The 21,362-nt window shown below is 54.8% G+C and overlaps 1 protein-coding gene across 3 annotated transcripts; it reads left to right on the forward strand.

Moving 5' to 3' along the window:
- Positions 1-1,623: 1,623 nt before the first annotated feature.
- On the forward strand, positions 1,624-21,354 carry Csk (C-terminal Src kinase). Of its 3 annotated transcripts, XM_074062092.1 has the most exons (14): positions 1,624-2,152; positions 5,798-5,858; positions 16,640-16,719; positions 17,052-17,165; positions 17,315-17,427; positions 17,681-17,900; positions 18,655-18,748; positions 18,932-18,997; positions 19,078-19,177; positions 19,261-19,351; positions 19,694-19,767; positions 19,865-20,060; positions 20,157-20,243; positions 20,482-21,354. In XM_074062092.1, exons 3-14 carry the CDS (start codon positions 16,705-16,707, stop codon positions 20,662-20,664), a joined length of 1,353 nt encoding a protein of 450 aa, XP_073918193.1. In that variant the 5' UTR covers positions 1,624-2,152; positions 5,798-5,858; positions 16,640-16,704; the 3' UTR covers positions 20,665-21,354. The 3 variants fall into 3 exon arrangements, with proteins under 3 accessions (XP_073918193.1, XP_020034336.2, XP_073918194.1); XM_020178747.2 differs by lacking the exon at positions 5,798-5,858; XM_074062093.1 differs by lacking the exons at positions 1,624-2,152; positions 5,798-5,858 and adding an exon at positions 7,272-7,558.
- Positions 21,355-21,362: the final 8 nt, after the last annotated feature.

Raw genomic sequence — 21,362 nt, forward strand, 5'->3', positions numbered from 1 at the left:
CCTTTTTATAATTTTTTTTTTCAAGATAGGGTCTCGCAAATTATTTGCCTGGGCTGGGCTGGCTTTGAACGGAGATCCTCATGATCTCTGCCTCCTGAGTAGCTAGGATTACAGGTGTGAGCTGCCCGCGCCTGGTCTAATTTTTTTTTCCTGGTCTAATTTTTGTACAGTATGGAAAAGAAAAGAAAAAGAAATTTGGAATGCAGAGTGAGTCTGGACTCTGCCATTTAAGACTGCCAGCATCCTCACTTCCCACACCTGAGGCTGCCCCTTCCTTTCTGTCCACCTAAGCCCCCCCTTCCTTTATGGCCCAGTCACTAGAAAGTCCCCTGACATCTCATAGCTCCGCTGGACTCCCCCATTCTGTGCTCCCCTCCTGCCTGAGCAAATTTCCTCTCCTATAGCTAAGAGCAGATTACTAGGGAGGTTCCTGACTTCTCATTAACAATGATATATAATAACAGCCCATGTTTAATTGGGGACTCACCAGGTGCCTGCCACAGCACACTAAACACTCTAAACCTATTAACTCACTTCCTCCCCACAAAACCTTATTAAGCTGGTGTCATTATTTGGCCCTATTGTATCAAATGGAGCTAGTACAGCACAGAGAGGTCAGATAACTTGCCCAAGGTCACACAGCTACTGATAACTTCCTTATTGCCTCCGGGCTGAAAATAAAGTCCAAGATAGTCCCATGCGATCCCCCACCCACTTGCAGGCTGCAACCTACTGAGCTATTTATAGTCCCCAGAAGCCACCAAGCTCTCTCACCACTCCTTCCCTTTTTGTGCCTATCTGCCTGGGTCCCAGCTCTATGAAGTCTCCACTGTCCTGAACCTTCCCTTTTTTCCTGCTTCCTGTGGACCTTGCACAACACCTCTCCATCAATGAGTTCTTTGCAATGGTCCATCTGCTCCCACCGACGGGGATCTCAACAGTAATGAGGGTGCGTTTTGTTTTGTATTGGGCGGCACTGGGGTTTGAACTCAGGATCATCTCACGCTTAGCCACTCCATCAGTCCTTTTCTGTGATGGGAATTTTGGAGATAGGGTGTCTGGAACTATTTGCCTGGAGCTGGCTTTGAACCCCGATCCTCCTGATCTCTGCCTCCTGAGTAGCTAGGATGACAGACGTGAGACCCCAATGCCAGGCTGAAAGGGTTTTTTTTTAATAGTGTGCGCCAGAGAAAACGTTTGTGAATGAATGAGTGAGTGAGTGGATGAACGCTTACTGCCGCAAGTGAGGCTCTGCCCATTATAGCGGGGCAGCTTCGTCCAGAGAAGGCGGGGAGGTCGCGACTGGTCCAAGGCGGGCTGATGGCCCTCTGGGAAGGCACAGGGCGCCTTGGCGCAGGCCGGCGAGTGGGGGCAGGGCGCGGACACACCCCCCGCAGTTCCGCGGGCGGCCAGCAGAGGGCGCCGCCTCGCCGGCCCACGCCCCGCCGCGAGCCGGGCAGGCCCCCCTCGCGCAGGCGCGCTGCGGCGGGCGGAGGATCCGGGCCGCGCTTCCTCTCGCCAGGCCTGCGAGCTTCCTCCCAGCGGAGCCCGGGCGAGCCGAGGGGTGGGTTGGCCGCCGCCGTCGCCGCCGCCGCCGAGCCCGCCGCCGCCCTCCCGCTCCCGCGCCACCCCGCGCCCTGCCTCGGGGATCTCCGCCGGGGCGGGGTCCGAGCGGGACGACCGCCGGCCGCACCGCCGTCGGGGCCGGTCCCCTGGCTTAGCTGTCCCTCCCGCCCCGGCCACAACCTCTGGCCGTCCGAGCCCCCGGGGCGGAGAGCGCGGGGAGCCCCGGGGCGTGCGACCGAGCGTCCGGGGCGGCCCCCGGCAGCCGGCGCGACGTTCCAAAAGCGAGCCTTGGTGGCGGCGTTCGGAAGCGGAACTCTGCCGGGGCCGCGCCGGCTACATTGTTTCCTCCCCCCGACTCCCGCCCCCTTCCCCCGCCTTTCTTCCCTCCCGACCCAGGCCGCGCGGCCGTCCCCCTGCCTCTGCCTGGCTGTCCTTCCTCCCCCTTCTTTTCGCATCCATACTTCTTTGTACCGCACCCTCTGGGGACCCCTGTGCCCCTCCCCTCCCCCTTGGCCGCATGGACCGTCCTGCAGGCCGCTGATGCCGCCCGCGACGAGGTGGCCCGGACCGCAGTGCCCCGAGAGAGGTGAGTGCTGGGCAGCCCCCGAGAAGATGGGTGTCTTGAGTGACTCTCCCTTCTCCCGCCCCCCATCGCCCCCCCCCGCCGCCGCCGTGAGAGGAGGGTGGAGGTCGCACGTCCCGCCTCTGTGCAGCCTCTGTCGCGTCCACTCCCATCCCCCACCTCCTCCTTCATAGGTTCGAATTCTCCCGGGAGTCACTGTCAGAACCTTACTGGGAGAGAGTTACGAGGGAGGTACTGCCCCCCCCCCCAGAACTGTCTCGGGTCTCCTGAGTCCCTCCGATGTGGAACTCAGAGTAAGAGCTGGAGCCTGGAAGGGAGAGCGTCACTTAGGGCCAGGGCGCTGGAGACTGTACTTGGGCTCTTGGGAGTTTGCCCTTCCCTGCCCAGGGCCTCCACGCAAGTCCCCTGGTTTGCGTGGTTCTGATCCCTCCCTCAGTCCTGCACTGAGGCCCTACAGGCTCCAGGCCCTCCAGGGCCCAGCCACCTCCCTTCAGCTTTACTAGAAGCCCAGGTCCTGGGACTGAGCCTGTCACCCTAGGCCTCTCAGAAGAGCAGGCCTAAGCCAAGGAACTCTGACCCTTGGGTGGGGGAACTGGGCAGGACTTCCGTCCTGGGTGGACTTGACCCTGGGGCATTAGCACTATACTCCCACCTGCTGGCCTTGCTCAGCCCATTTTCCCAGGCCTCTCAGGGCCTAGGCCAGGTGTTAGGAAGGGGTGTGTCCAGCCAGTGTATCTTTGGAAATTAACTTGGAGTTACTTCCCTGCCCATTTTGTAGATCTGTAAACTGAGGCCCAAAGAGGGAGGCCGCTACTCCAGGCCTCTAGTGGCTAGCTGCAGAACTGGACTACTGTGGGTAGAGGAAAACCAGGCAGACACCAGCCACCTGTCCAGCGATGCAGGCCCTAGCCTGGGCCAAGAGGGACCTTGTGGGGTGAGCACGTGCTCCCCTGCAGAGAGGTGGAGAGGAGGGAGAGGGCTTCCGGCCTCAGCTCTGCCTAATTCTGGGTTCAGGCAGCATCAACACTGTCTGTGAAATTTCCCCTTAGTGTCTGAAGGCTGGGTCTTACTGGCACCAGTTATGGCAGGAGACATAGTGATTGCGTGGGGGCACCTGTGGTGTGGCTTGGGGTCATGCTTGTTCTTGGCACTGAGTTGAAGCAGCCTGATGGTCAGTCCTGACCCCATCCACCCTCCCCACATTTGGCCCCGCTGGCTCAGGAGCCCGCTGAGTTCGCTGTCTCCACTGGCAGCACCCTGCAGCCTTGGCATGAGAGCATTGGCAGGGTGGGGACACCCATGGGGCTCATTTCAAGCTCCCTGAGCTCTGAGTATTCTGGTCTCTTCATTGGTATGGCCACAGCAGGAGCAGGGCACAGGCCGGGGGAGTGAGATTAGCAGTACAGCAGGATCCTCGGGCATCCTGAGGTTGCTAAGCCATGTTTGGGCACCCTTGGAGCCACTGGCAGTTTTGCTTGCCCAGACCCCTGCCCTTGACTTAGGGTTTGCTCCTGTTGCCCTGACATGCACAGAGGAGAAGGCCCAAATGTTCTGGGCCTTTGAGACTGTTCACACAACCCCACACCCAGGCTGAATTTCCCTTCCTGCCTGAGGGGCTGGGCCTGGGCCTGACATGGTTGGGTGCTTCGAGGGTGCGGCTCAGGGTCCCGAGGCCTTTGTAAAAAGGAGCTGGCTCAGGCTAGCACGCATATGGGGATGTGTATTTTATGTGGTGAACTTGGTGCCTTCCTCCCTCTCAGAAGTGACTACTCTTCTTTCTGCATTGGGTCAAAGGCGAGAAAAGACCAGAAGACAGTTGCCTACCCCACTGCAAGGGCACCAGCCAGAGAGACTTAGCCACTGGAAGTGGCCCACAAGAAGTTTTGGAGAGAGGGCAGGCTTCAGCCTCCCCTGACCAGTACAGGCGAGAGCAAAGGCCAGGGATCCACAGTGTGACTCATCTGACCCAAGAAGTTCCCTTGTGGTTTGATAGGACAGGACTATCTGGGTCCAGTTCTGGGCTCCCATCTTTTGAGGGATTTGGTTTTGGGGTGGGGGGGCGGTAACTGGGGCTTGAACTCAAGGTCTACACCTCAAGCCACTCCACCAGCCCCTTTTTTGTGATGGCTTTTTTTGAGATAGGATCTCAGGAGCTATATAGCCCAGGCTGGCTTCAAACCTTGATCCTCCTGATCTCTGCCTCCTGAGTAGCTAGGATTATAGGCGTGAGCCACCAGCGCCCAGCTTTTGAGGGATTTTTTAAAGCCTTGACATACAATCCTCAAAGAGCAGAGGTGCTGAGTCGGGGGTGGCGAGGGGGAATGTAGAGATCTTTACCTGTCGGAGGGGCTGTCCTGGTACAAAAGGGCTGTTCCCTGGCAGAAATGTCTTAGACACCTGTTCCAGACCTGGGATCTGAATTAATTAAAAGAAAACTGGACTAATGGAGTGCCTGGTGCAATGCCTGCCTAGCAAGCGTGAGGCCCTGAGTTCAACTTCCAGTGCCACCAAAACAAACAAATGAAACTGGGGTAAGGATATAAGGATATGTATATATATATATATACACACACACACATAGCTCAGGGGCAGAGCGCTTGCCTAACATGTGTGAGGCCCTGAGTTTGATTCCCAGCACCAAAAATGAGAGAAAAAAGAACAGTTACATACTCTAATTTTCTTAGGCTTGATGGCACACACCTGGAGTCTAGCACTCTGGGAGGCTGAGGCAGGAGGATCTTGAGGAGGATTTTTGAGACCCTGTCTGAAAAATAAAACAAGGGGCTGGTGATGTAGTTCAAGTGGTAGAGCATCTGCCTAGCAAAGCACAAAGTTCTGAGTTCAAATTCTGGTACCAAAGAAAAAAAAAACAAGATTTAGAAAACAAAAGAAAAATCATCTCTTTCTCCCAGGCAGTGACTGCTTTAGCGTTTTGGAGTCCCCACCAGTCTTTCTTGTTTCTCTTCCTTTGTCCCTGTTGTCATCAGAGTATGCCATGATACCTTTCTCATTCAGTACTGTGGCTGTGGGCATTTTCTCACAGTGCTGCATGGTCAGAGTAGTTCTCACTAAAAAACTTCAGCGATTCCCAGGAACTCTGCCACAGCAGCGTCACCGTACCCTCTTACTGAGCACGTTCTTCCCGTCGTTGCAGCTGTGGGGGTTGTTACTACGAGCCCCAAAAGCAGCTAGGAGAGAGCAGGCAGTTGGCAGTCAACCCACATGGATTCTAGGCCTAGCCATGCTGCTGAAGCCAGGGTGAAGGGACGTAGGACAAGTCACTGCCTTCTGAGCCCAAGTTCCTTTGTACAAATCACAGGGATGGCGATGCTTGCTTCAGAGCACTGACTGTCTCTGCTAGAGGTTGTTGGTGGTGAAGGAATGCCTCAGCTTGTGCAGGAGATACCTGAGCCCTGTGCCTGGTTAGAAGCAGGAGTGGTCTGAAATCCTCTGACCCTGAGGGTCTGGGATACTATGGGCAGTGGTCTGCTCTGCCTCCTTTCACTTGATTGATTGGCTCAGGGCATGGACTGCTGGTTGGTGCCCCAGGCCTGACCTCACCCGTTCCCTTTCCCATCTCCCAGCCTCAGAGCTGATTGGAAGAGGCCTTCTTTTCAGAAGAGTCCTCTTTTTGTTCTTTTGAAACAGGGTCTCCTGTATAGCCCAGGCTGACTTCAAATTCAAGATTCTCCAAGTGCTGGGATTATAGGTGTGTACCACTACACTGGGCCCAAGATGCATCTTCTGAGAGATTAGCTGCCGCTTACCTCCCAGCTTCTGCAAAGCTCGCGCAGCCCGTGTGTCCCAGTGGAAACAGAGGCCTCCTTAGAAGGAGACTTGGGCAGGGCATCCTGAGCCAGGGACAGCCAGCCAGCCAGCCTCAACTTGTCAGTGGCCAGGAGTGGAAAGAAAGCCAGGGTCTGGGCTAGGGGATTCTAGAGCCTCCCGTCTGAGAGTTGGGAGAGAACTCCGATGGTTCTCCCCCGTCCGAGAGCTGGGGTCCCTGAGGAACCCCTGTGTGGAAGCAGCTTCTTCCTTGGCAGGTGTCCCCAGGTCCAACCCTGAAGGTGCACCACTGTGACTCTCCTTGCTTCCATGCAGACTAGAGTAACTGGGAGTGCCCTCCCAGGGCCTCCCTGTGGGCAGTAGGAAGAAACCAGTCTGCTTGGCGCTCTCTGGACCCAAGAGTCTGTAGCCCCAGATGACCCAGAGGTGGCCCCTTCATTGCAGAGGTCCCCCAGGCTTGTGACCTGAAACTCTGGCTGCCAGACTTTTGCCTCTGCATGTCTCCCTCCCCCCTGGTCTCGGGACAAGGGACTTGGGCACTACAACTGCCTGTCCCACAACTTTGGCCGAGATGAGGTCACAGGGTGGAGTCCTCCCCAAGATGCTGGCCTGGCTGGGGCAAACCCTTTGGGTGTTTCTCAGTTCCCCCGCCCTTGGTTGGGGACAGGATGGGTGGAGGAGCAGGCTGGCCCCCCCGCCACACCCAGCACTGCCTCCCTCTCTGGGTCCCTTCATCCAAGGGCTGGAAATAGAATCCGCTAAGTAATGATTAAAGTCAAATTCAGACCTAAAAATAAAGAGCCAGAGAAGGAAGAGCTAGTGTGCTCCCTGCGTGGCTGAGGGGAGAAGTGAGCTGGGAGGTACTGGCTTTGGATGGCTTAGCCCCTGCTCCCCACCATCAGGGGTGCTCTCTTCTAGGCCATGATGTAGCCTGTAGCGCCCACTGGTTGTAGACTGCATGGATCAGCAGCATTCTGGCAAGACCAGAGAGAGACTCATTTTTTACATGGGGAAACTGAGGCTTGGAGAGTGGTTTGTCCAGACACTATCTGGGCACTCCCCTCCTCAGGCCCCAGGACTGGAGGGCCCCACACAGCCCTGCGCATTCTTTCTTCTGCTCAGTTTCTCTTCCTGGTGTGATGAGGGCAGCTTCTCATCCTCTGCACACTTGCTGTGCACGCCCTCCAACCGCAGCTTCCCTCCCCTCACCTCCCCTTCCGTGGTCTGGAACCAGCAGAATAGAGCTGCTGGTTGCCCCCCCAGCTGTCCTGAGTTCCGCATGGTTGGAAGGTTTGTGGGTGGGTAAAACCTGGGTGTCATCTAAACTTTGTCCTCCCCGGCTGCTGCTTTTCAGCTGTGCCCAGCCTGGTACCTAGTCCTCACCCAGGCTTGGGCATCTGCAGCCTGCTTTGTGCATACTGCAGGAAAACAGGAGGGCATGAGTTCCACACCGGCCATGGAGGCCAGGCTCATGGCAGTCATCACAAGGGGCCTGTGGTTCCCACTTCCTGGCAGGGCTGGTGGGCATTGAAACTGGGGATTTGCGTGGGCTGGAGCAGCCTGGAGGACTTCCTGGAGGAAGGGGAAGGGCCTGTGAAAATCAAGAAGCTTTTGAAGGAAGAGGTATGGTGGAGCAGAGATCCTTATTTGGAACTTTTACCCTCTCAAGGGCTTCTGGTTTCTTGGTTGCTGTGAGGCCCTGCTTGAGCTTTTGGCTTCTCTGTGCAAAGCCAGTCTATGCAGGTGCACGAAGTGAGCACATGTGTATCTTTCCTTCCTAGAGGAAGAGGGCCAAGCTCTGGGCAGAACCCTCCCATTAGTGTCCCCCACACTTTCAGGGTGTCATCTGCCCTGAAAAGATGGAGGGAAGGTCTCCTGACCAAGGTTCAGACAGCTGAGCTTAAGGCCCTGCCTGATCTAGCCCTTGGAAGCCAGAAGAGCTTGTTTCCTTCTCTGTCCGATAGAGATCAACAGTACTTTTAGCAGGGCCACAAACTGGTTTGGGTTAGCCTGTCCTGTAGGGGGAGTGTATCAATGACGACCCTCCTCCCCCCCAGGTGACACATAGCAAGTCTGGATGTCCTCATGGCTTTGCCTTCTGAGCTGTGTGTGCTGCAGATCCCGATTTTGAACTAGAGGCCAGAAATCAGAGCTCTAGAGTGCTCATGAGCTGTCTGTCTCCCCTTCCATACGTGGCTGGGAGACCTGGGGATGTGGGATGAAGACACCTCCATGACTTTGAAGGGTTGTGGAGGTTAGTGCCAGAAGACTACGCAAATGCAGGCAAATGAAGATGCAAAGACCACCTGTGCTAAAGCAGTGGGGGGAACAGAGGCCTGGGGTGAGGCCCTGGGGAGACCTGCAGTCCCGGTTGCCCAGTGCACATAGGTAATTAGGCTCCTGAGCGGTAATTAGAAACCTTTCTGGGCCAGAGTGGCAGCCTCAAGCCACAGTGTGCCCAGGGGACAAGGCTCCCCATTAGCCTCCTCAAACCCAGCCCCCATCTCTCCCAAACCGCTAGACAGGATTTCCTGTCCCACTGAGCCATTGGGGGTAGGAAAAAAGCCCGGTGAGGTGCTGTAATTTGCTTTTTTCACATTTTTCGGTTATTAAACTTGCCCTCCCCTTGGATCAGGTGCTGAGGCTGAGGGAGCCTTGGGGGTGAGGATAGGGCAGCATGTACTTGAGTATAAACTGGGCATCTAGCTCCTCCTCACCGCCACACACGCACAGTTTAGACATCTCCAAGGGTCTCTGCTGCCCGACCACTGAGGCATCTGTACACTGGGGGTGCTGGGGCAGTGGGAACCCTCCAGGCCCATGACCTGGTGTGTGGCCAGGGTGACACAGGTGCTGTCAGTCAGCCTGGGTGTCCTCAGTACAGCCAGGGGTGGGGCTGATTTTACTGCTGCCAAACCAGCCCAACTGCTGGCAGCCCTGCCCCTCAGGTAGTCTGCCCTGCGACGGTGGGAAGCCTCCCCGCCCTGAGTTTCTTCAGCCTTACCTAACTCCCTCTGTACAGACTGCCGAATCTTACCTTTGGCCTGTGCTAGGGCACCCCTCTCCCAGTGACTTCCCCCTGAAATCCTTCCAGCTCCAGCCCCTCCTCCTCCTTCCCCTGTGCTCTCCTCTGGCTTTTTCTGCAATGCTAGGGACCGAAAACTGGGGTGTGCATGCCAAGTAGGTGCTTTACGTGCTCAGCCACACCCCCGTCCTCAAGCGCCTCAGGTTTCGGAGGCACTGTGCACACTAGGCCACGATTGACTGTCGTTTAGTCAGCGGCCTGGTCTGCGTTTGTTTGGGGTCCTCAGTACCCCAACACAGGGTGGGCCCAGAGGAGTTCTTTGGTCCCCCAAGGGTAACACCTCCTGGACCTTTCCTTCTCCTGCCCACTTCACCCACCAAGCATGCCTCTGGACATGCTCAAAGAATGAGAAGGCAATGGGCCTCTCTGTTGTCTCCAGTAGCCCCCACCCCCAGAGTCTCTGGGGGCCATGGCCCCCAGCCCCCCCCCAGGTCTCGGGTACACTTCCCTTTTCAGTGAGTATTTTTAGCTTGGTGTAAACAGTTACTGGAGGCTCCCACGCCCCATTAAGCAGTGGAGTTTTGGTGAGGGGGCAGGGCAGGAGGCCCCTGACCTACCCTGGCCCTCTGCACATGCCTGGCTTTGGGGGTCTACTGCTGCCTCCAGAGCAGGGAAAGGGCAGCCTGGGAGCATCTAGTCTCTCAGTTCCCCCTCCATCCTCCCTCTCTGACAGCCTGGGCTCCCCAAGAAAGGCCTGCCTGAGGCTGTGGCCGCTGACCTCAGTGCTTGGGCACAATGCCCAGCCTGTTCCCGGGACCCCAGCACAAGGGCTGCTGGGAGCAGGGTTTGGGGCAGGAAGTCAGACTAAAGTGTTGGCCCTTCCATGTCCCAAGCCTCGTGTCCTCCAGCCTGATGGAGATGAGGTGATAGCCGTTGTCCCTTTGGGGTTATGTTTACACAGCCCTGTGGGTTATGGGACCTCAGTGTGATGCAGCTAGCTTGGCTTTCCCTTTGCTTGCTTGTTCGTTCATTTATTCATTCACTCACTCAGCGCTTGCTTACTAAACAGCTGCTCTGGGCCCAGTCCATGCTGGGTCCATGCTGGGGATGCAAATGTGAGTCACATCCTAGCTTACCGTGAAGAGTCTCCCTTCCACCCTCAGCCACAGGCATGGCCACTGAAGTCCTCTCTGGAGCACTGGGTGACAGGCCCAGGACACCTGCCAGCTAGCACCGCTGGCAACCAAGGAAGACTCCTGACAGAGGTGGTTTCAAAAAGTGACGCGTTTTTATCCGGGCGCTGGTGGCTCACCCCTGTAATCCTAGCTACTCAGGAGGCAGAGATCAGGAGGACCACAGTTCAAAGCCAGCCTGGCAAACTGTTTGAGAGGTTGTAGCTTGAAAAAAACCCATCACAAAAAAGGGCTTGTAAGTGGCTTAAGTGGTAAAAGCACCTGCCTAGCAAGCATGAGGCCCAGAATTCAAACCCCAGTGCCACCAAAAAAAAAAAAAAAAAAAAGTGACATTTTTAATTTTATTTTTAGGGGGAAAGTAATAGATGCATGTGACTTTAAAAAGGTCAAAAGAGGACAAATTAGCAAATCCAGAGTAAAAAGTAAGTTTTCCTTGAACTAGATCCCATTCTCCCCATCCCAGAGGCAGCCTCTGTTAGCATTTTCCGGTGTCTTTCCAAAGATAATTTAGGCATATCCAGGGTTCAGGATGTGTTATGTGCCTTCTTTTAAAACCCAACTTGTGAGCTGGGTTTGATGGTTCATACTTGATGCACTCTGAGGCCAAGGCGGGAGGATTGAGAGTCTGAGGCCAGCCTGGGCTACATAGCAAGATCCGGTCTCAAAAACTTGAAAACTCAAAAAACAAAACAAAACCAAAAAAAAACCCCCACAATTTATAGTGTACTGTAAATGAACTTCACCTGACTTTTCCCCCACAACCTTTGGTTTTGAATGTTACAAACTCATCAAAAAGTTGAAATAGCTGGGCGCCGGAGGCTCATGTCTGTAATTCTAGCTACTCAGGAGGCAGAGATCAGGAGGATGACTGTTCTAAGCCAGCTACAGGCAAACAGTTCACAAGACCCTATCTTGAAAAAACCCAACCCAAAAAAGAGCTGGTGGGATAGCTCAAGTGGTAGAGTGCCTGCCTCACAAGTGTGAGGCGCTGAGTTCAAACCCCAGTGCTATCCCCCCCAAAAAAACCTCCAAAATTGGAAGTAATGGTAAAATGATATTCACTTATCTTTCACCCAGATTTACCAGTTCTTAACATTTTGCCACATTTGCTTTACCTTTCACTCTTTTTTTTTTTTTCTTGGTGCTAGGAGTAGAACCCAGATCCTGCAGTACTTCAGGCAAACTTGCTTTACCTCCCGTATCTACATAGATATGTGTACACAGGGTTTTTTTTCTGATTTGTTTGAGTGCTAGTTGCAAGCATTATGTCTTTCACGCTGGAAAATTTAGTCTGTCTTTTACATAACCACACAAGAAAATTGAGCTGGCTGGGGGCGTGGCTCAAGCTAAGAGTGCCTGCCTAGCAGGCATGAGGCCCTGAGTTCAAACCCCATTACCACCAAAAAGAAAAAGGAAAAAAGGGTGTGACCTGTCTAGAAAGCACGAGGCCCTGAGTTCAAACCCTAGTATCACCAAAAAAAGCACTGACATCATTTGCAAAACTTCCCCAGCTACTCAGGAGGCTGGGACTGGGAGACCACTTGAGCCCAGCCTTGGCAACACAGTGGCCTGTCTCAAAAAAAAAAAAATTAAAAGGGGCTGGGCACAGTTATGGAGCCTGTCATCCCAGCTACGGCGGGAAGCATAATAGGAGGATCATGGTCTAAGCTGGCCTGGCATGAAGCAAAGCCCCATCTTTAAAATAACTAAAGGCTAGAGGCGTGGCTCGAGTGGTAGAGCACCTGCCTCCCAGGCATGAAGCCCTGAGTTTAGGCCCCAAGTGTCTCAAGAGCGTTGACGTTAATTCCCTGTTATCTATCCTTCCCACTTCCTCAGTTGTCCCCAAATGAGTCCCCATCCAGAATCCAGTTCAGAATCATCAAATCTTGTCATGTTTCATTAGTGTCCAATGAAATCTAGAAAATTCTCCAGCCTTTTTTTTTTTTTTTCATTTTTTAAAGTCTTTTATGACATTGACCTTCATTTATTTGGAATTTGATACTTTCCCTGATTGGAGTCAGGTTAAACAGTGCTGGCAGGAGTGACACACAGGTGAGACAGACTGCATTACTGTAGGAATGTCTCCTAGTCTCCTTATTGCAAGAACTTCGTCACTTGGTTAAGATGTCCCTTGGTAAGGGTCTCCCTGCTGCACAGTGCTTTTGCTCTCTGTAGTTAATCTGTGGCATTGTGGCTTAGAAATTGTATCTCTTTTTGTTTTGTTTTTTTGGTGGTACTGGGGATTGAATTCTGCCTCACATTTGCTTGGCAAGTGCTCTACCAACAACCACACTCCCAAGTCCAAGTTTCTTTTTCAGGTAGGGTCTCTAACTTTGCCTGGGGTGGCCTCAGACCTCACTCCTCCTGCTTGCATAGTTGGTGTGAGCCCCAACACCCAACCTCCTACCCACCCCACCCTACCCCGATCCCTTGTTTGAGACAGGGTTTCACTGTGTAGCCCAGACTGGCCTCAAACTTATCATCCTCCTGCCTCAGCCTCCTGAGTGCTAAGATTGGAGGATGTGCCACTGTGCCCTGCTTGTGTTCCTGTTCTATTCCACCAGCAGCTTGCTTTCTTCTTCTTTTTTTTTTGGCAGTACTGAGGTTTGAACGCAGGGCCTCATATTTGCTAGGCAGGCGCTCTACCACTTGAACCACTCTACCAGCCCAGCAGCAGCTTTCCTTCAATGACTTGAGCTGGAAACCATTTCACTTACTGTATCATGGGGAATGTTCCAGGTTCTCAAAAAGAGGTCTGTTCCGGCCCCTCCTCCTGAGCTGTACTGTTTTTTTAGCTCTCTGGCAATTTGTTTGGCCATTCCCCCATTAATGGACATAAAGGCTGTCTCCCCATCTCTTGCTCCTACGAGCAGTACTGAAGGAACTTTCCTATTGCTTTTTTTTTTTCTCCAGTACTGGGGTTTGACTCAATTGCATTTTTAAAAAAAGTCTGGGCAAAAGAAAGCATCCCCAGCTGCACTTCAAAGGTTGTGGAAGTTCCTGGGATGAATGGAGAGGGAGGTGGGCAGGGTGCAAGTGTTGGGGAAAAGTGGGTGGGAAGTAAGGGTGCTGGAATCCAGCAAGTCCCAGAAAGCTCTAGTGACTTTCCCCAGGTCACACAGAAAATTGGTGGCAGTCAGGTCCAGGACTCAGAACCTCTTGACTCCTAGGACAGTGTTCCTGCACAATGATTGCACAGACTGTTTTAGTCTAAAGTTGAGATGACATGGCAAAGGATCCTGGCTAGCTTGTTGAAGCCAATTTGCAGAACACAGCCTCTCAAAGCCACTCTGGCTCTCAGCCTCAGACCGGGCTGGGGAGGGCCTCACCTAGGGGTGCCTGAGGAGGTACCCCAGCCTGCACAGAGGCTACTGAGCCATCCTCAGAGAAGCCCTCGGAGCTACAGGATTCTCAGTGAACAGTTGTGAGGATAAGGAAACCAGGTCCCAAAGGCCCACCAGGCATGGGCACCTTCCAGGTCCTCTGTGACTTTCAGAGTCCACCCTATCACTCCTGACTTGCCTTTTTCTCTAACTACATCCGTACTCCTCATGGCTGTTCCTCTCCCACCTTGCCTGCCAGACAGCAGCTCTTGGGGGCATTGTGTGGGTCAGGAGGTCTGCTGAACAGTTCAGGAATCTGACTGGAGAGGGACTCAAGGCTCACTTGAGGTGTGACCTCAGGCAAGGCCACATGCCACTCTGAGGGTAATAACAGCCTGTCTCTTGGAGTTGTTAGGATTAGATGTGCCATGATGTGCCAAGGACAGGGCCTGGCACCAAATAAATGCTCAGAAAACAGGGCCTGTTATTATTTTTATTATTATCATCATGGCAGTGGGGAGGTGGCAGCAGCAGCTGCAGGCCGGGAAGGAGTGTTTGCAGACTGACAGCTGGAGGGATGACTAACAGTGCAGCAGCCCTGCGCCCTCCTGCAGTGGCAGCAAGGGGTAGTGAGTTTGGGAAGGGGATGGAGGACATGGGATGTCCACGTGAGCTGGCAGGGCCTTCAGGCTAGAAGTTTTAGGCTGGAGTTTGAGGGCCAACCCAACCACAGTGGAACCCCCACTCAAACTTGGGCTGTGTGACTTTAGGCGAGTTGTTTGAGCTGTTGAGCCTCAGTTTCTGTATCTGTAAAATGGGAGTGAGGAGAGCTCACAGCTTCCTCATAGCTCGTAGTCTATAGGTCCACGGAGTGGTTCTTATATTCATGCTGGCTTGGTCACAAAAATATGGGTATGTAGGGTTCCCAGCTCTTCACTGGGCCTCAGCACCCTGTCTAGACAGTGATGCTTAATGAAATGGCTTCTCATTGCAGAAAGGGCTGTGTGGTCCTGGAGGAGGGGAGGAATTGCCAGGCAGTTCCAAGTTTGGGGGTCTCATTCCAAAACTCCCTCCACACACACCCTGCTTGAAGGAGGTTGTAGTGCCACCTTTCAAGGGCAGGGATGAGAGGCTCAGAAGGGTTGAAGTCGTTCACCCTGAGATGCACACTGGCAAAGGCAGGTTCGAAGTCCAGGTCTGTCTGGTTAGAGCCAGGAGTCAGCCTGGAAGTGGTGGTCATGTGTGCCCCCTCCCTTCTCCCCAGCTCATGCTGGGCTCCAAGATCTCTTGCTCTCTGCTGAAGCTCCCCAGGCCCCTCACTTCACAGTCTAACTCTGGCTCCCCATAGTGGCAGCCAAAGCCCCTTGCCGCCCTGCATGGTTGATGCCTGGCCTACCAGAAACGGTCCTCTATAGCAGACAGTTGAGGGGGCTTAGCATGTGCTCTAGAAGCTGGAATCACAGAGTCCACCTTCCCCTACCATCAGCTTCCCCCAGATCAGTTCCTGGGGGGAGCTGTCTCTACCCAACACCTCTGCTCTGCTGCCACACCAACCTTCTCTGACGCCACTGCCCACCTGCCTTTCTCTCTCTCTCTCTCTCTCTCTCCATTTCTTCCTTCTTGCTCTTTTTCTCTTTCCTTTGTTTTTTCCTCCCTCCTTCCTTTCTCTCTTTACCTCCCTTCCTTCCTTCTTTCTTTCTCTCCTCCCTCCCTCCCTCCCTCTCTCACTTCATTTCTTTTTTTTTTTTTTTTTTTTTTTTGAGACAGGGTCTCACTAGGTAGCCTTGAACACATGAGCCTCTTGCCTCAGCTTCCTGAGTGTTGGGATTATAGGGGCTTCACCCTCTTCTTTTCTTTTCTAAACCTCCAGTCTTTGAGGCTCAGCTGCATTGCTCTCTCTGTACAGGCGTGTGTGCACACTCACCAATACTTGTACCTGCACTGAAATGTCCTCTCCCACAGGTGATAATATTTGTAACCGTCAGTTTGGCCACCAGATCTCATCCATCCCATCAGATGAGCCTGGCAACAAAGCTCATGGGGCTCTCTTCTAATGTCATGTGACCACAGAGGGGCCTGTGGCCTTGTCTCAGACTCAGTTTCCCCACCTAGAAAGGGAGCAGTAGCCCTAGTCCCTCACTTTTTCCCTGAGTGGTGGCCAAGGGGCCCTGAGCCATGTTTGAGAAGACCAGGTGTTGGAGGGAGCTCTGGCATTTGTAGACAGACAGAGCCGGCTGCTGCTTTGGGTACATGGGCTCGGCCAGGGTAGCACTTTGGGGAATTGCCTTTATTGAAGTACACACACACAAAGAAGCCCACCAGTCACACTGGTGCTTCAAGAGAGTTGTCACACAGTGATCCCATCAAGCAAATGGGCTTAGACAGTCCCCATAAGGAACACCCGGAGTCCCCTTGCGCCCCTTCCAGTCTCCCCCCTCCCCAGGGCTTCATCCTGACATCGTGGGTTGTTTTGGGCCAATTTTGACCTTCATGTAAATGGAATCACAATGTGTGACTTCCTGTGCCTGGCTTCTTGGCTCCTCTGTTGAGGAAGCCATCAGGGCCATTCTGTAGCTGAAGTGGATTGGGCTCACTGCTATATAGCATCCCTTTTGAGACTGTTCCCGTTTCAGACACTTGGGCAGTTCCCAGTCTGAGGTGTATTATAAAGTGGGCTGCTGTGAGGGCACCTGGGCCTGTCCTGGCGGACCAGGGCTCTGTTCTATCTTGGGTGTATACCAAGAAGTAGGCTTATACGTTTTTGGCTTTAGAGATGCAAGCTTTTATAGAGAAACTGCGAGGCCTACAGGGCACAAGTGACCTTCCCAGGCCACATAGCACCTTCCCAGTCTCACAGAGCTGCCCTGGGCCCTTCCATGCCTGGCCAGATAGCTGTACCCAGCTCAGGACTGATGGCAGGTGGCTGTGGTATTGCTGATCCTCCAAGCTTCCTCTGATCCTCTTGGGAGACAAAGGTCTCAGTCCCTGGGAGACTTTAGCCTTTATTCTCCTGCCTAAGACTAGAGAGAACAGTCCTGTTCCCACATCCTAGCTCTTGGAAGCCTTGACACCTGTGCACACTCCCATGGGGAAGGAGTTGGTCCCACTGAGTGGGTAGGACTCTCTTCTCAGCCCTTCTCAGCCTTGACCCTTCTCCCCACAGCTCTAATGGTACCAAGTGATAGGTTGGCCTGCCTGTAACACGGGGACACCAGATCTCCTGAGAAGATGTCGGCAATACAGGTACGAGAGAAAGTGTGTGTCGTTTCCACATTCCTACCACCCCCAGAAAGAGAGAATGGGGGCTTAGTTCAGCATAGTTCCTTTTTCCCAGGCCTCTGCTCCAGCCCAGACTTTGAGTAAAGTAGAATTCCGGTGTGCTTGTCAGACAGAGCAGGAGCACAGGCCTGATGTAGTTGGGGGATCTCAGCTGGAAGGGACACAGAGTTCTCAGAGAGGGGCTCCTCACCCAGCCTCATGGAAGCCCACTAAGAGGCTGTGACCTGGAGGATGTACAGTCAGGGGCGTGGAAAGGGACCCTGGCCACACCCATTCACCTGTCCCCTGCCCTGCAGGCCGCCTGGCCATCCGGTACAGAATGTATTGCCAAGTACAACTTCCATGGGACCGCTGAGCAGGACCTTCCCTTCTGCAAAGGAGACGTGCTCACCATTGTGGCAGTCACCAAGGTACTTGGGGACCCTGGACGTCTGCCCTACCGTCCCTGCTCTGGGGCTTCTGCCTGGGTGTTCAGCAGAGGGGGCGGGCCTGAGACCGAGAGCCTGGCTCTGGGGCTTCAGCAGGGGTGGCCTGAGTCCAGCCCGGCTGGTCTTTGCAGGACCCCAACTGGTACAAAGCCCGGAACAAGGTGGGCCGAGAGGGCATCATCCCAGCCAACTATGTGCAGAAGCGAGAGGGCGTAAAAGCGGGCACCAAACTCAGCCTGATGCCGTGAGTACCGCCTGGGCCCGGCCTCCCGCACAGCACAGCCAGCCGCCAGAGTAAGACGGCTCCCTGGGGTGGGACAGGATGTGGAAGCTGGCCCTCATGGCACCGGGAGAGTGTGGAAGAAGAAGGGACGGCAATCGGGAGAGTCCTGATTGCCTGGAGCTGGAGACACTGAGTAGAGTACGGTGGGGGAGGCACCAGGCTCCTACTCTCAGGCCACCATGACCCTTGGCCCTGCCTCCCCTCCCCTATCCAGCTGGTTCCACGGCAAGATCACACGGGAGCAGGCCGAGCGGCTTCTTTACCCACCGGAGACAGGCCTGTTCCTGGTGCGGGAGAGCACCAACTACCCCGGGGACTACACACTGTGTGTGAGCTGCGAGGGCAAGGTGGAGCATTACCGCATCATGTACCATGCCAGCAAGCTCAGCATCGACGAGGAGGTGTACTTTGAGAACCTCATGCAGCTGGTGGAGGTGAGGGGAGGGGCTCCCGCAGGCGGCCTGTCCCCCCCCACGCTCCTGAACAGACCTGGGAACGCTGGCACCCAACCCGATTCTAACTCCACTCCCACCTCAGTGGAGCACTGGCTGTGTGCCAGGGCTGATCTCTGCCCCTGCATGGAAGGCAGCACCATCCCCATTTGTAGCCCAGCACACAAAGGTTCAGAGCACTTAAGCCCAGACTAGAATCTGCCTGCATGTTGATCCCAAAGCTCACTTTCTCCTGCCAGTCACAGAAGCACGTGTCCAGATGTGCACATGTAAACTTGAGCTCGAGCTACATACCCACAGATCCCTAAAGCTTCCAAGGCCAGCCCTGCCAACTCTGGCCAGGCCACACCTGGCATCCACATGCCTCCAGACTCACTTTCCTTTCTACTGTTGGCCTGGCTTGGCCTTTAGCAGGGGAGGGCAGAGGTTCTGAGCACACCAGACATTGGTGTCAGGATGAAGCCAGGCTTTGCCCTCTACTTCAGGATGCTGGTGAGGCCCAGAGTGGTAGCAACAACTGGGTGTCTGTTTGGCAGTTGGGTATAGAGTGGCATGGGAAATGGGCAGACATCCTGCCCTGCCGGAAATGGGGAGTCCTCCGTATGCAAAGCAGCTCAGGCTGGGCAGGACCAGCCTCTGCCGTCCTCTAGTGGTCAGACGTGAGTGATGCGTCTGCTGTAGCTGCTGGGAGGCGGGACTGGATGGGCTGCCTCTGAGGGCCCTGCTTCCACCTTAGCACTACACCACTGATGCTGATGGACTCTGCACTCGCCTCATCAAACCAAAGGTCATGGAGGGCACAGTGGCGGCCCAGGATGAGTTCTACCGCAGTGAGTACACTCCGACCCCATGCCTCTCACTCACCCGACTCCCCTCATCCAGGCCTCCCAGCCCCACCCCTGTCCTGGAGGTTTAGAGACCCCAAGGAACATCACATCCAAGACAGTCCATCCTATGTCTGTCATCCCAAGGATGACCCTGGCCAGCCTCTCACCCTCATTGACCCTCCACAGGTGGCTGGGCGCTAAACATGAAGGAACTGAAACTGCTGCAGACCATCGGGAAGGGGGAATTTGGAGGTGAGCTTCGGGGGGAGCCCCAGGAAGGTCTTGAGGGGCTGCGGGGAATCCAGGAAACAGCCCTCCCTTCTTTCCCCCAGACGTAATGTTGGGTGATTACCGAGGGAACAGAGTTGCCGTCAAGTGCATTAAAAACGACGCCACAGCCCAGGCCTTCTTGGCTGAAGCCTCAGTCATGACGTGAGTTGGGGCAGGGGTGGTGAGGAGTTGGCCTGTAGGGGCAGGGAGGTTGGGCAGGTTCTGAACATCCCATCCTGCCCCAGGCAACTTCGGCATAGCAACCTGGTACAGCTGCTGGGTGTGATCGTGGAGGAGAAGGGCGGGCTCTACATTGTCACTGAGTACATGGCCAAGGTGGGTGCCTGTCCCAAACCCCATTGTACCTCATTCCTTCACCCTGTCCCACCTGAGGGAGGACTGAGGTTTGCGGTCATCAGTCCTCCCTCATCATTTGACTGCCTCTGGACCAGTCACGTCCAGAGACCTTCCAGGTCTCAATGTCCCCATCTGTGAAGTGCAGATAACAAAGTCTCCCTCAGGTTTGAGGACTAACAGACAATGAGTAGAGCTTTCTGGTCCTTCCCTGTCCCCCTTCTCCTTTGGGTGTCACTGTTTACTTAGCCCTCAAGCCCCATCCCTGTGAGCCATAGGGCATTCTGCTCGGTGCGCTAATCAGTGTGTCTGTCCTGTCCCCAGGGGAGCCTGGTGGACTATCTGCGGTCACGTGGTCGGTCGGTGCTGGGCGGAGACTGTCTCCTCAAGTTCTCACTGTGAGTGACACAGCTGGTGGGAGGATGATGGGGACTTGAGGGAAACCCCTACCCTGCTATGGGAGCCCCGGTCTGAGTGTCACGTGGCTGCCTTTAGAGATGTCTGTGAGGCCATGGAGTACCTGGAGGGCAACAACTTCGTGCACCGGGACCTGGCTGCCCGAAACGTGCTGGTGTCTGAGGACAACGTGGCCAAAGTTAGCGACTTTGGCCTCACCAAGGAGGCCTCCAGCACCCAGGACACAGGCAAGCTGCCAGTCAAGTGGACAGCCCCTGAAGCCCTGAGAGAGAAGGTGGGATGGCCTTTGCAACACAGGGCAAGGGTTCTGGGTCACCCATCAGCCCTAGATTCCCAGGATCTGATGCCAGTTCTTCCATCCACATGACAGAAATTCTCCACCAAGTCTGATGTATGGAGTTTTGGAATCCTTCTCTGGGAAATTTATTCCTTCGGGCGAGTGCCTTACCCAAGAATTGTGAGTTTGGGCACTGGAGCCCTGTGCGTGGCTGGGGTAGAGGGAGGGTTGGTTGGGGTAGTGGCCCCCTGGGGCTGCCTCCCTCATCTAAGGCCTAGAAACTTCAGGCCTGCCCTGTGGAGCTTCCAGGCCACATCCTGGCCCGGGGCTGAGGCAGAGCTGAAGGGAATCCCTGGACAGGGTGCCACGTAGTGTCGGGCCCTGCACAAACTCACACCACCCACTTGCCCACACACAGCCCCTGAAGGACGTCGTCCCTCGGGTGGAAAAGGGCTACAAGATGGATGCCCCAGATGGCTGCCCGCCTGCAGTCTACGAGGTCATGAAGAAGTGCTGGCACCTGGATGCCGCCACGCGGCCTTCCTTTCTGCAGCTTCGAGAGCAGCTTGAGCACATCAAAGCCCATGAGCTGCACCTGTGACCTCTGCCTCTGCGCAGGCCCTGGGCCTACAGGGACTGGACCTGGAAGATCGTGGACCTGGTGCCCTGCTGCTCTGCTTGCTGGGCCTAGACCTGAACTGAGCCCCAGTGGGCTGGCTGGCCTCTTTCCTCCGATCCAGCAATCTGTCCCCTCTGGCCTAAGGGCCCCACCTAGGCCTGGCACCTTCTCTCATGGACCCACCTGTAGGGCTTGGGGTACCCACTGAGGGGGCCAAGAAGGGAGGAGGCTGAGGCGCGGGAGGCAGTGCCCCACCACGATCAGCCTTCTCCTGGCCTCCCATCACTCGCCTTCTTAGAGTTTTATTCCTTTCCTTTTTTGAGATTTTTTTCCGTGTGTTTATTTTTTATTATTTTTCAAGATAAGGAGAAAGAAAATACCCAGCAAATGGGCATTTTACAAGAAGTACGAATCTTATTTTTCCTTTCCTGCCCCCAAGGGTGGGAGGGACCAACCCCTCTCTGGGGATCCATCACCCCAGCCTCGTTCCCGCATTTCGTGTCCCGTGTCCCATGTTGCCTCGGTCGCCCCATGTTTGCGCTTGACCATGTTGCACTGTTTGCATGCGCCCGAGGCAGACGTCTGTCGGGGGCTTGGATTTCATGTGCCGCTGCCGCTCACCCACCTGCCTTGTGAGATGGAATCAATAAACCACTCCATGAGGGCACCGCCGCCCAGCC

The sequence above is a fragment of the Castor canadensis genome, chromosome 19, assembly GCF_047511655.1.
Source record: "Castor canadensis chromosome 19, mCasCan1.hap1v2, whole genome shotgun sequence".
Lineage (NCBI taxonomy): Eukaryota > Metazoa > Chordata > Mammalia > Rodentia > Castoridae > Castor > Castor canadensis.